The sequence below is a fragment of the Schistosoma haematobium genome, chromosome 4, assembly GCF_000699445.3.
Source record: "Schistosoma haematobium chromosome 4, whole genome shotgun sequence".
In the NCBI taxonomy this organism is placed as follows: domain Eukaryota; kingdom Metazoa; phylum Platyhelminthes; class Trematoda; order Strigeidida; family Schistosomatidae; genus Schistosoma; species Schistosoma haematobium.
The window spans coordinates 5,387,203-5,400,420 of NC_067199.1; the positions used below are offsets into that span (position 1 = coordinate 5,387,203).

Here is a 13,218-nt window from a genome sequence, read left to right on the forward strand (position 1 = left end):
CGATTGTGGAACTCCTCAGCATTGCGCATCCACGATGCCGCCTCACAACATTCGAACACAGGACCTACTGGTCTCGCGCGCGACCACTTAACCAACTAGACCACTGAGCCGGCCGGTATCCTACGGTGTTAATGTCTAACTTCAACTAATCCACGAAATTGAGCGACAAATTCACCATTCTTATCAGTGAGTTATTATCTCACAACTGACCCGATTGTCATGAATGCGCATTGCTGAGAAGTCCCACAATAAGACAAAATGACCGTCCAGTGCTTTCAGGTTTTCCATGATGGTCTAGCCTCAATCAAATCATGATGTCAACAATTCACATATCACTTTTATCAAAATTACCAATACTACTAATAATAAATAAAGGATAAGAATATAATGAAACTAATTTTCTCATACATTTGATCTCTAGTTATTTTGAGGTCAAATAATAAAATAATTCGTAATTTGATTAACACAATTATTTGTTGGATTAAAATTAATTTAACCGTTAAAATTAATACCATAATAATTAAGTTTATATTGAAGTAAAATAAGGCGATAAGGTTTTTCTATATTTTCATTTGATTATCAGAAAATTAAAACAAAATAACAATAATTATCAAAAAAAGAAATATTGTGGAGATTGTAATAATTTTAATAGTTGAATTCGTGAGTTGATTTAAGTTAGACTACCACGGAAAACTTGAAAGCACTGGACGGCAGTTTCGTCCTAGTATTGGGACCCTTCAGCAGTGTGCATTTTCGTAGATTGGTTGAAGTTAAACATTAAAAACGTTGTGTGGTTGTTCGGTAGCTTACACGTTAAGCATTCGCGTATGAGAATAAAGTTTGTGAGTTCGAATCCCTCATGCGGGATTATGGACGCGCACTGCTGAAGCGTCTCATACAGTGACGAAACAGCCGTCCAGTACCTTCATGTTTTCCATGGTGATCTAGCTTTGATGGACTCGTGAATTCAACTATTGAAACAATAATTATAAGTGTATGAAACTGTTAAAATTAAAATGTTATTTTTAATATCATGTATGTGAATGAAATAATAACTATTAATATAGAGAATATTTTGAGGTTATGAAGTTTTTGTAGCTTACAGCGTGGTTATGGATGAGCAAGAATAGATTTGAGTTAGAAATGCAAACCACTGAATAACGAATCAGTGATCTTAAAGTTAAGCACCTATCATAAGATCTGAAGATTTATAGGTCCTACCACAGGATGAAGTCGTAGATTGGCAGCACAGAAGTGTTCCAGACTAAAACAAAATAACAGTTCAACGCTCTCTTTGTTTTTCAGTGATTGTTTAACTAAAAATGAAAAATGTGTAAATGTTGATTTAAAATGAGATTGATAATGACTTAAATATTTATAGTTTCTCAATAGTTTAACTATATTATACTTATATATTGTTACAAGACTCTTTTTATGTAAAACTATTTACGTACGCCTGTTACACGTCGTGGAGTATAGTCCACCGACCAGGTTAAAAATAACAGTAGTTGATAAATATGTACATTTAATTTAAACGTAAACTTCTTACACACAAACCAACAGCTAACTAACTAGTAAATTAGGGAACAAAATTAGAAAGTACAAGAGTTTGCATAACAAAATGATATTTATATACATTCAGAAAGGGGTTTTTGTGGATATTATAGTAGTTTAATAGTTGAATTCATGAGTCAGTTAATTCTAGACCATCGTGGAAAACCTGGAAGCACTGAAAGGCTGTTTCGTCTTAGTATGGCTTTCCGCAGCCACGATCAGTGGAGGTCGATCATGTCCGTTGTCACATGGTAACTCACTGAAGACAATGGTGGACGGTCGCTCACTACCGTGGACTGGTTGAAGTTAAACATTAACACCGTTGGATATCGACCAGCTTAGTGGTCTAAAGGCTAAGCGTTCGCGCGCGAGATCTATATGTCCTGTGTTCGAACTCCGCGAGCGGGATCGTGGATATGAACTGCTGAAGAGTCCCATACTGAGATAAAACTGCCGTTCAGTATTTTCGGTTTTTCCTTGGTGGTCTAACTTTAATTGACTCATCAATTAACATATATATATATATAAGCATTTAGTTAAAAACTTTGATTGGATGTGGTTTTCATCACTGATCGACATCACCTAATGAACCTTTGCCATCATGTGATGGCTTTATGGGACTGTGCATGCTTATTGTTGAAAATTTCAAAGCTTTAAATATATAATTGTTCAGTGCTTTCTGATCTACGTTGTGGAGCGTTCATTGTTCTTCTACTTGAAGTTTATGGTGATGATTTTGTTCAGAAGAACGACGAAAACTTCATGACCAAACCATCCAACTCAGAGAATAAAACTTCGTCAAAATCACCCACCTGAGCTAGAAATCTTCTCCCCTATCTCAGAAAAAACAATGAACATATAATGTACATCAGGTAATCAAATGAAATATAAAAATCCTACATTTTTATCAGAATGAATATTATCACCTTAAACTTACCTTGGTAATATTAGCTTATTATCCAGAGTGATGAGGTTCCAAATTGTTTTTCACATTATTATTTTCTTTATTATCCTTATTTTTTCTTTACTTCCATTTCCAGTCTAATTAAACTTTTATCATTTTAATTCACTTGGACTTGTTTTACTTGAATCTTCCCATTGATGTTTAGGACTAAAATTGATCAATCTGTTATTGGCATATATGCATACTGTGCGTATGCCTCGATATTGCCTTAATCAGAGTGAACATCAACTCTGAGATGCAGGTACATCCAGCTGACTAGTCCCAAATAGAACGAAACGCAAGTCCTGGATTCCACTGCTAGCCCTTACCCATCTTTGTTTATATCGTTTTATATATAAATGTCCTTAACAAGTATATATGTGATCAGATTGTTCGAAATTTTTTGCGCTAACATATCATTACATAGTTCTAATAATCTTCATATTCTTATATTACACTATCAGAATATTATCTAGTTATTTTATTCAAAGAAAAGTGGTTTAACCTTTTACCTAAATGTTTAATAATAATAGTGACAATAATAATTATAATTATTATAATTATTATCCAACATACACAAATGGAAAAGCAGATTCTCCGATGCAACACAGCTTGCCTCAATCGAATCACACTTGACGGAGGGACCGAAGAACACATTAGGCCGAGAAGACATGATACGAATGAACAACAATTGTATAGAACTAGAAAGGAAGGCCCATTACAGAGTGGGTTGTTCGACGGTCCATGCTTTATTGGAGGGGGGGGGACTAACTGGCGTAAATAAGTAAGCAAGTAATAATTATTATTATTATATTTTGCGAGTTAAGTACAATAATTCATCTTAATATGTACTACAGTTATACCTTTAAAAAAACTAAAAAAACACGCTATATCACTGGATTTAAAAGATTATGGCATTTTCAATGTTCAATAACATCGTGTTATTATGTTAGATTAAAGTTTAATTGAAAATCAATTTAATAACTCGAGTAAAGCATATTCATTGGATAGTTCAGATAACCTTCAAACAAACAAACAAACGAACAACAAAAGAAAAAAAAGAACAATTCAAAGTTGGTTTAGTGTTTGATCATTTTTTTGGTTTTATTATTTATGAGTAATTAGAAAAACTTTCGGAATTTCATTCTCTATAGTATAGTATAGTATGGTATAGTATAACATAGTAGTATAGCAGTATGGTAGTAGTATAGTATAAACGTATAGAAAGTAAGATTGTAAATGTTTAAAAAAGCATTTGTTCGTAACATTATAGCATGCATAGTCGAGTGAATCAAAATTGATAATCCTGACCTTTTAGTGTTGTACATGAAATACAAATATCATGTATAACAAGTAAAATAGATACCTTTTTATACGATCTACGTTTTGTTGCCGTATAGTACAAATTATAGTTCTGAATGTTTAAGTTCTCAATTCTGTTTACGCAGAATATATGTAGCAGTGAAATTGACATCATTTCTAAATAATCACTTTAAACCTTTAATCTTGGAACAAACCTAAAATTGGTGACTTAATATCGTTTCTTGGATTTTTGCATGAAATCTATCCAAACATTTAGGCTAATTAGAATTTTTGTATTATAATCAATATTAGTTTGTGATCAAAATCCTAGTCCTAAACTCGCAATCCTCACCCGAAATACCTCACCTTAAAGGTGAACAATATGAAGACTGGTAAAAGTTCACATAGGTTCGTAAAGGGATCCATGGAGTCAGGTAATTTATATCCATAAGAACGAATTTATATGTCAGTGTTTTTTTTCTATTTCATTACTTGTAGTACCAGTTCAGATCACCTTCAGCTACTCTAAAACTATCCACAATTACAAAAGAGCCTGAACAGTACATTGAAGTAGGCCCCCTGACTCTAATTGAAGTTCAGACAGCTATAGCTAATCTAAGACGGCGACGAGCAGATGGTTCAGATGGACTGGCTACAGAGGTTTTTAAGGATGATGGTCTAGTTTTAGCAACTAGGTTGACTAATATTTTAGCTAAGATCTGGGAGTTAGACGTTATTCCATCTGACTGGTCACAATCACTTATCGTCCTAATATATAAGAAAGGGTTAAAATCATCCTGTGACAACCATAGAGGGATTAGTTTAACCAATATAATATCTAAAATACTAGCCTCGATAATTATCAGACGCCTAACTAAGACTCGTGAACTGCGAACACGAGAGAATCAAGCTGGCTTCAGACCTGCTCGTGGCTGCATCGACCACATATTCACCATTCGTCAGGTTCTAGAACACAGGCTTAATTATCGGCATCCGACAATGGTGGTCTTTCTTGACTGAAAAGCAGCATTTGACTCGGTAGACCGCGATATTCTGTGGCAGTGTCTGTCATTGAAAGGTGTACCTCAGTAAGACATAAACTTTGTGAAGGCTCTTTACTCGAACACTACCAGTCGAGTCATAGCTTATGGCGAACTGTCATCTGACTTCGCAACCTAAAGTGAGGTCCGGTAAGATTGTCTACCATCTCCATTTTCGTTCAACTTTATCATAGACCCACTGCTGGAAATAATTTGCTCGTCTACTGAATTTTCGGGCTTTGATCTCCTACCAGGAGGTACACTTACCGACTTAGAGTACGCAGATGGTATAGTCTTGTTTGGTGAAGACGCTGATAAAATACAGAGTCTTTTGGTAGCACTGCGAAACAATATCAGGATTTTTGGGATGCAGTTCTTTCTATATATTAATGTAAAGAGTAGCTTCGGGACTGGCCTGTGTCAAAGCCCGATCTAAGGATAGGGAGTGAAAAAGTCGAACGCATTGACAACTTCACTTATCTTGGAAGTCTGATCAGCCCTCATTGGTTGGTGTCTGACGAAATCTCAGCACAGATTCAGAAAGCTCGTTTGGCTTTTGCAAGATATCCGTCTATCAATTAAGGGACGAGTATACTATGCTTCACTTCGTTCTGTTTTACTTTATGACTGCTAAATCTGGTCATTAAGGGTAGAAGATACTCGTAAGTTACTGTATTTCATCACGATGTTTTAGAAATATTTCTAGCATCTGCAGGGATCACGGGATAAGTGATAGTGAGGTTAGACACAGGGTATTGGCGAATGATGGTAAATCAGTCGATGAGGTTCTGAATCTTCATCGACGAGATGGTTGGGTCATGAGTTACGTATGCCTGAACACTGATTATCACGATGGGAAATGTTGACTACTTTTGGAGATAGTTGGAAGAAAATTAAAAGCGGCCAAACCAAAACGTGACATCAGTCGTTGAAGTCACTAACTTCTAGTCTTTATCATGTTGGTAGCTACAGACCACTTGGTTGAGGTCCCCGCGACTATAGTACCCAATTGTTGGATACTTTGGTTGACAGGATAGATCATAATTGCGTAGGCGTATAAAAACTTTGTCTTCCCTTAAACCGTGAGATTAAAATTGCTTTATATCTTTCTTTCTTCCTGTACTATGTTCTTATATGCAATTTTCTTTTATATATTACCACCACTGAATTAACTACTTCTATGAATTCGGTGTTCATCTTGTTATGCTAATGAGGTATAGCGATTTGGACCGATACATTTATGCGCCTGACCGTACATTGTAGTTGACTGACTAACTAACTGAATATTACAACAAAAACAGTTCCCAAATAACATTATCCACTTTTAAGCAAAGATTCACTAAACAGGAAGTTTTTCACATATTACTCTGAATTATTTTGTTTTTAAAATCCCTTTTTTCATTCCTTTAAAACTATTCAATATAAGTTAAAAGTTTCTAGAAAAAAAGAAAAGAATAGAATATGAAACGTGTAAAAATGTACTTTTACATATAAAATTTTAGTTACCTCATTAGTTACCATAAAACAAAATAACAATTTCATTAAAATCTCATTAAGTAATACATACCAATAATCGATAGATTTAGGATTTGATAAAATACGAAACATGGTTACTAAATAATGATTAGTTAATAAAATTAATCAAGAAACTACTTTTTATGATGGAATGATTGGCTATGAAGATCCTAAAACATAAATCGCCCACAAATGCTCTGGTACGGCCAAGAGTAGAGAGAGTCAGCCCTACCTCTCCAAATGCTCTCACATGGCCACGTGCATACAATCACTGCCAGGGAAGTATTACTCACTGCCTCCTCGTGGCGGGGGCGTTGTTTACGAGAGTGAGAGGACGAAAAGCGCATGTCCGGCGCTTTAACAGAGATGATGGATACGAAGGATTCATCTAGGTGAGTTTGAAAACCCTGATTCCAAACGAATGGTGCACGTGTGCTCTAATATCCCGAAGGAACAAATGACGTATAAGTCAATCATTGGTCACCGGCTACCATGGGACTGCATCTTGTGACAGTGCCCCACTGCCTTATGGATTAAACCCTTAGGTCAAAGGCTCGGGTTGTGGACCCTCAAGGAACCCGGGCAGTATTCCGGCCCTCAAATAAATTGAATGATTTATGTGGCGCATATCTGTTTGGTGCTTCCTTATACCAATGTTTATGTGTTTAAATATATAAATAAATAAGTAAAAAAGCATAGATCTTGTAATTTATTACGGAAGAATCAGCACATAATACCTCCTTTTTTATTTTGAATCCTAATAATATTAGTTCATTAAAAGCTTAATAAAGTATTCACATATAAATATTTGAAGAAAATGGCATTGAATGATTAAACTATTTTGTTTAAAGACATGTTTCTATTGTATTTTATGAAGTGTAATTGAACTACTGTGTTTGTTCTGAGATTTATTTAACGTATAGGGAGTAATTTTGAATATAACCCCACCACCCTAGAATTATACCTTTATATCGAACCGGTTTATTCAGGCTGTTACTATTAGAGATACGAAGTTATTAAGTCGTAATAAATTAAAATTGTAACAACTGAAAAATAACTATAAGCTTTTATATTATAAGCTAGTATTCGATCATAGGTGTCTTCGAAACATTGCTCATATATCCTGGGACCATCGAGTAAGTGATACAGTTGTTAGGAAACGGGTACTAGATAAGGATGGCAAATCAACTGATGAAGTAGTGAAACTTCATCAGTTGAGATGGCTGGGACACGTGCTACATATACCCAACCACCGACTGCTCCGACGAGCGATGTTTTATGGTGTAGGAGTAGGTTGGAAGAAATCTAGGGGCGGCCAGACCAAAACATGGCACAAATCCATGAAGCCACTAACAAGTGAACTGAACCATGTTAGTAGGTGTAGACTACCTGGTTGGGATCCGCGAGATGATGGCAACTGATGGTTAGAGATCTTAAATGACATGAAACATAATGTTCAAAATAAGTACATACTTTCAAACGTTATTTCTAGATAATATGATTATAGTATGTTATTCAATAAGGATTAAATTTTCTATCAAAATAAAGCCTGTTACAGTATGCTCACGAATTGTAATGAAGGATAAAGGTTAATCAAAAACTTCATTTAATCAACAATAAAAATCATTACAAATTCTCAGTGTAAATAGTATCACTATAAGATATTTGAAAAGGTGAAACAAACTAGAGAATTATGAAAATGTTAAATAGAAAAATGGAGTTAAAAATTATCAACAAGATAGTTGGAGGTGGTCAACAGGAATTCCTGGACCTAAGTATCGTGCTACTTGGCACTCGTCAGCAAGGTGTACTTGTTATCTTGTAAGAACTGACGCTCCTTGATGAATTCGATTCCGTGTCACCGGGATTCACAGTCAGAGGTGTTACCACCGAGCTATCGAAGCTGCGACTGACCTCCTGTAGGACTGAAATGTATTTACAATTGATTGATCACTGGGTGGTGATCACTGCCATGTATGTGAGGTCCTTCTTAGTTTACGGGATTGAATTCGTCAGGGAGTATCAGTTCCCTCAAAATAACAGGTACACCTTGCTGACGAGTGCCATATAGCACAAACCCCGGGTTCAAGGTATCCTGCTGACTACCTCCAACCACCATCTCATCTCAACATGGTGCACGCAATGTCAAATCACCTAGACAAGTGACTACATTGAAAATTGGTCGATAAGATTTGAAATACACCAAGAAGGATCTGATATACATGTCAGTGATCAATTAATTGAAAATATCAACAAATTAGTTCAAAATTTTATGTTTCAAGAAGTACAGAATAGTGTTGATTACCTGTTTATTTCCTTTCATACATGATGTTAACGTTTAAAACTAAGAAAAAAAAATGAAATAATTCAATTAGATTCATGTTTTCATATGTGAATACTAAGATTTTTAAATCAATCTTTAATAAACCTGTAATGTGAATAATCTATGTTTGATACTTAGTAGCTCAAATAAAAAAAGTAACAGCTGATTGAAAATATTGGTGTATCTAATTTATTGAAGCTTATGTCTCTACAGATATTATAATCCAAATATCAGATATATTGAACATTTCTAGTTAATCTACACCATTAGATGATGTACATAAGATTTATTTACATGGAGATAAGACTGATTTATTATTCTGTACAATATAATATATATAGATTGATCAAGTCCCTCTGGGGCTACTTCTGGCACCAAGCCCGGATGAAGGAGGAGCGTTGGGCATGGGGTTAGTGACTACATGCCGTGGGAAACTAGCTCGCTAAAAAACGCTAACCAGAAAAATAATTCAAGTTATTATTATGCAGTTAGAATAAATCAACAAACAATTCAATGTATAGTAAACGTTTTCTTCTCAATGTTTTCTTATTAAATGATAACTTGAATCAGTCAATATATTTAATAAATCACACGTTTACAAAGTTGTCTTCTTAATCAGAAATTCAGTTGACAATTGTTGTCAACTTAAAATGATTAAGATTGTTGTATGACAACATTGAAAACAATTAGAAACATTATTAGATAATGAAAATCATATTAGTGAATCTCTTCGATTTCTCTAACTGAATCAGATCATACCTTCATTATGGTCAGTTAGTCAGTCAGCTACAACGTAGGACTAGGCACATATTTTGGTGGAGTTTTGTTCACTGAGCTGGATGGTTTGGTCGTAGAGCTTTCATCGTTCTTCTGAACGACATCATCAGCACAAACTTCAGATAAAAGTGAAGTGTTCGAATTTCTCCATATGTGTTTCACAGCTTGTTCTGTGCACCTCGATGTTGATTGGTTCTTATTGACCTTAAATTTATCATTGTTTACTTCTTTGTTTTGGTTGTGTCTCCCATTGGTTTGATTTTTGTTCCTTTATTTGTGCATGATTTTCCTGAAACACATATGGAGAAATTCGAACACTTCACCTCTATCTGAAGTTTGTGCTGTCGATATCGTTCAGAAGAACGATGAAAGCTCCACGACCAAACCATCCAGCTCAGAGAACAAAACTCCACCAAAATCATCCACCTGAGCTACAAATCTTCCCCACCATCTCTAGGCACATATATGCATCGGTTCAAGTTGCCACACCTCCACATCTTCCATTATACATAATGCTTATTTTATATTGAAGAAGAATAACATAGAGCATAAAGGTAATGACTAAATCAAAATGTTACAAATGTAACAGATAACAATCTACTTTCATTCTTATTTTATATATTTGTGATACTTTAGAAAGTGGAATAGTTATGAGGCAAATCAATAACCACGTTTAAATGTTAATTATATGAAGAAACATTATGTAGTTCTAATCGGAAAATAAATGATATTCATGTTTAAATCTTCAGAATTTAATATTTACAAGAAACATATATAAACGAAACAACAGTGAGACGGTAATATATGGGCGACCTTTGGGCGACCTTTAGTCTCACAAAACTAAGTACTATCTGTGAGTGTTAGGCGTAAATTGATAAAGACTGAAGATTGTCATATTTATAAATTAGATTGGGATGGTTTTTATGGAAATTGTATTTAATTTCAATAGTTGACTTCATGAAACAATTAAAATTAGACCACGACTGAAGAATCGCACACTAGGACGAAACGGCCATCTAATGCTTCCAGATTTTCCATGGTGATCTAGCCTTAGTCAACACATGAATCCAACTATTATATATATAAATCCATGTTAACTGCTCTATAGTTCAACGAGATACTAATTTCCATAAACAATATTAACACTAAATATATATGCAAAGATGGATAGTGGCTGGCAGTGGTATCAAGGATGCGCGTTTCGTCCTATTTGAGATAAACCAACTGCATGTACCTGCATCTCAGATTTGATGTTCATTCTGGGACTAAATAAGTGTCCGATCAATAGTAATGCTGAACATCAATGGGAAGATTCAAACAAACAATACTAAGTGAACTAAATATATACTTTATGAATTAGGAATCTCTTAAAATATAGAAAAAAACCCTGATAAGTATTATTTAAAATCAAATTTCATATGAATTCATATCAGAATTTTATTATTACTATGAGTAAATCTATTCACTTAGCAACTAAATAATGTTTCTTTTTGTGTATTTATGGGGAGAAAAAATTCCGATTGATTTTTCAAAATATTTTTTCAATGAATATATATTATGAAATATTAAACATTATATGTTTCACAAAAAAAAACTCAAACTACTTTCCTTTTTTCTTTTTTTTTGTTTTTGTTTATTTTTATTTTTGTTTTTCGTTTTTTTTCATTTTCAAATAGTAAATTATCTCTATTTATTGATTAATTTCAAAGCATGAATAATTATACACAATATATATTCAATATTGTAAGTGTTACATTTAAATGAATATTATTTGTATAGTAACAATTATAAATTGAACCATTTCATTTACTTTATTAGTTTCTATGATGGATTTCATTAGGTGTAAAACTTATGAACCACAGTATCTCTATTTTAATTCTTTTCATAGTTTATTATTTAATTGTAAAGAAGTTCATAATAAACTTCTATTCTCAATACTAATAATTCATTCTTCTTAATAGTTCATCATCATCATTCATTTGTATCCAAGTGAGTTAGTTAATTAAAAAGTATCATGGAATTTATTATATAATTCATTGATTATTTAATGTTTTATTGGTGATATACGATATTGTTGACGATATTGTATTGTATTCGTTGGTTGTTCATGATATATAATTGATTTATGTATTAATAATGGACAAAATATATTTACAAATGTTTGACGAAATTGATATGACATAGTTGTATATATAATAAAACTAATTGATTCATTTAATAATGTTAAAAAATCTAATAAATCACCTAAATGTTGATAAACATTCTCTTCAAATTTATCAATTAAATGTATACATGTTACTAATATACCTTGAGGTAATTCAATTACAAGAAAACATAATACAATAGTTAATAATAATGCTGTTGTACGTGTTTCACGATTTAATTTTTTACTTTCATCATTATATAATGGAGGTATCGATGTAGATTGTATAATAGATAATGATTTATCACGATGTAAAAATAATAATTTACGACGTTTTATTGATTTTTGTAATTCAATAATTAATAAAATAGTTAATATGGTTAATAAAAATGATGGTGCAATTTTTGTTATAACAGCTTGTAACCATACATTAAAATTATGTAATTGTTTTGTTCTCCAACCATTTAATTGTTTAATTGTTATATTGATATATTGTAATGAATGTATCTCATTAAAATCTGGTTCCGATGTTATATAATAATAAATTTGTATATTTTTATTAAATAATTTGTCATTATTTGATTTATAATTTAATATGGGTCCTAAACATGATTCTGAATGATTAACTAATATATTTGGTATAGATACAATAATACAAAATAATGTTGTTAATGATGCAGATATAAATGCTCTTTTACGTGTTGTATATATTGAACCAGACATTGGAAAACCTACATGTATATAACGAAATAATGCTAATAATACAGCTAACCATAATGCTAATGAATGTAACATTAATGCACAACTAACAACTATTTCTTGATATATAATCCATAATTTACTTGGTGTATAAATTGGATTTTTCATTGGATGTGGATGAATAATATAAAAATGATATAAACATGGTGCATATAATATCATTAATAATAAATCAGCAACAGCTAACCATAATAATAAATGATTTGTAGCAGTTTGTGCTAATTCACGTCGTGTTAATACAATAATATTCACTAAATTAGCTGGTATACCAAATATACATACAGCTAAACTTAATGGACCATGAATTTTACTAAATTCTGTACCAAATTTTATAAGACTATAATTTGTAATTTTATCATTATTTCTGAAAGAAGAATTTAATTTATTAGTATGATTAATAAATTCCAATAAAGATGGAATACATTCATTCATCTGGAGGTTTAATTCATATTATCATTCAATGATTATTTATAATTATTTCAATGAGATTCTTTCTTTATTAATAATAATAATAATGATAATAATATTGGCAATTATATTCCACCACACACCCCCACCCCCCATCAATTCTCCTCCCTCCAAAACAATATATATATATATATATTACACTTCATTTAAATTATTTAGGTATCGTCGTATAGAATTAAAATATAAAATTTTCAACCAATCAAATCTCTAGAATTATTTTTCATTTAATTATCCAATCAAATTGAAGGAAATCGAAAAAAAATAATATTTAAATAATGTTGTTTAAATAAATGTTAGAATATTATAGAATATTTTGTTGTTGTATTCATGAATCAATTGAAGCTAGAGTTTCATGGAAAATATAGAAACATTGGATGATCATTTTGTTGTAGTA

The 13,218-nt window shown here is 32.4% G+C and overlaps 1 protein-coding gene across 1 annotated transcript; it reads right to left on the reverse strand.

The window, feature by feature from the left end:
• Window positions 1–523: 523 nt before the first annotated feature.
• On the reverse strand, window positions 524–12,994 carry DMSR-2 (receptor). The gene is made up of 2 exons (XM_051215510.1): window positions 8,660–12,994; window positions 524–2,391 (listed from the first exon to the last, which is right to left on the reverse strand). The coding sequence occupies exon 1, from the start codon at window positions 12,786–12,788 to the stop codon at window positions 11,499–11,501; it is 1,290 nt and encodes a 429-aa protein (XP_051066030.1). The 5' UTR covers window positions 12,789–12,994; the 3' UTR covers window positions 524–2,391; window positions 8,660–11,498.
• Window positions 12,995–13,218: the final 224 nt, after the last annotated feature.

Excerpts from the sequence above, each read along its gene's own strand:
- DMSR-2 (XM_051215510.1), bottom strand. The coding sequence starts at position 12,788 with ATGAATGAATGTATTCCATCTTTATTGGAATTTATTAATCATACTAAT.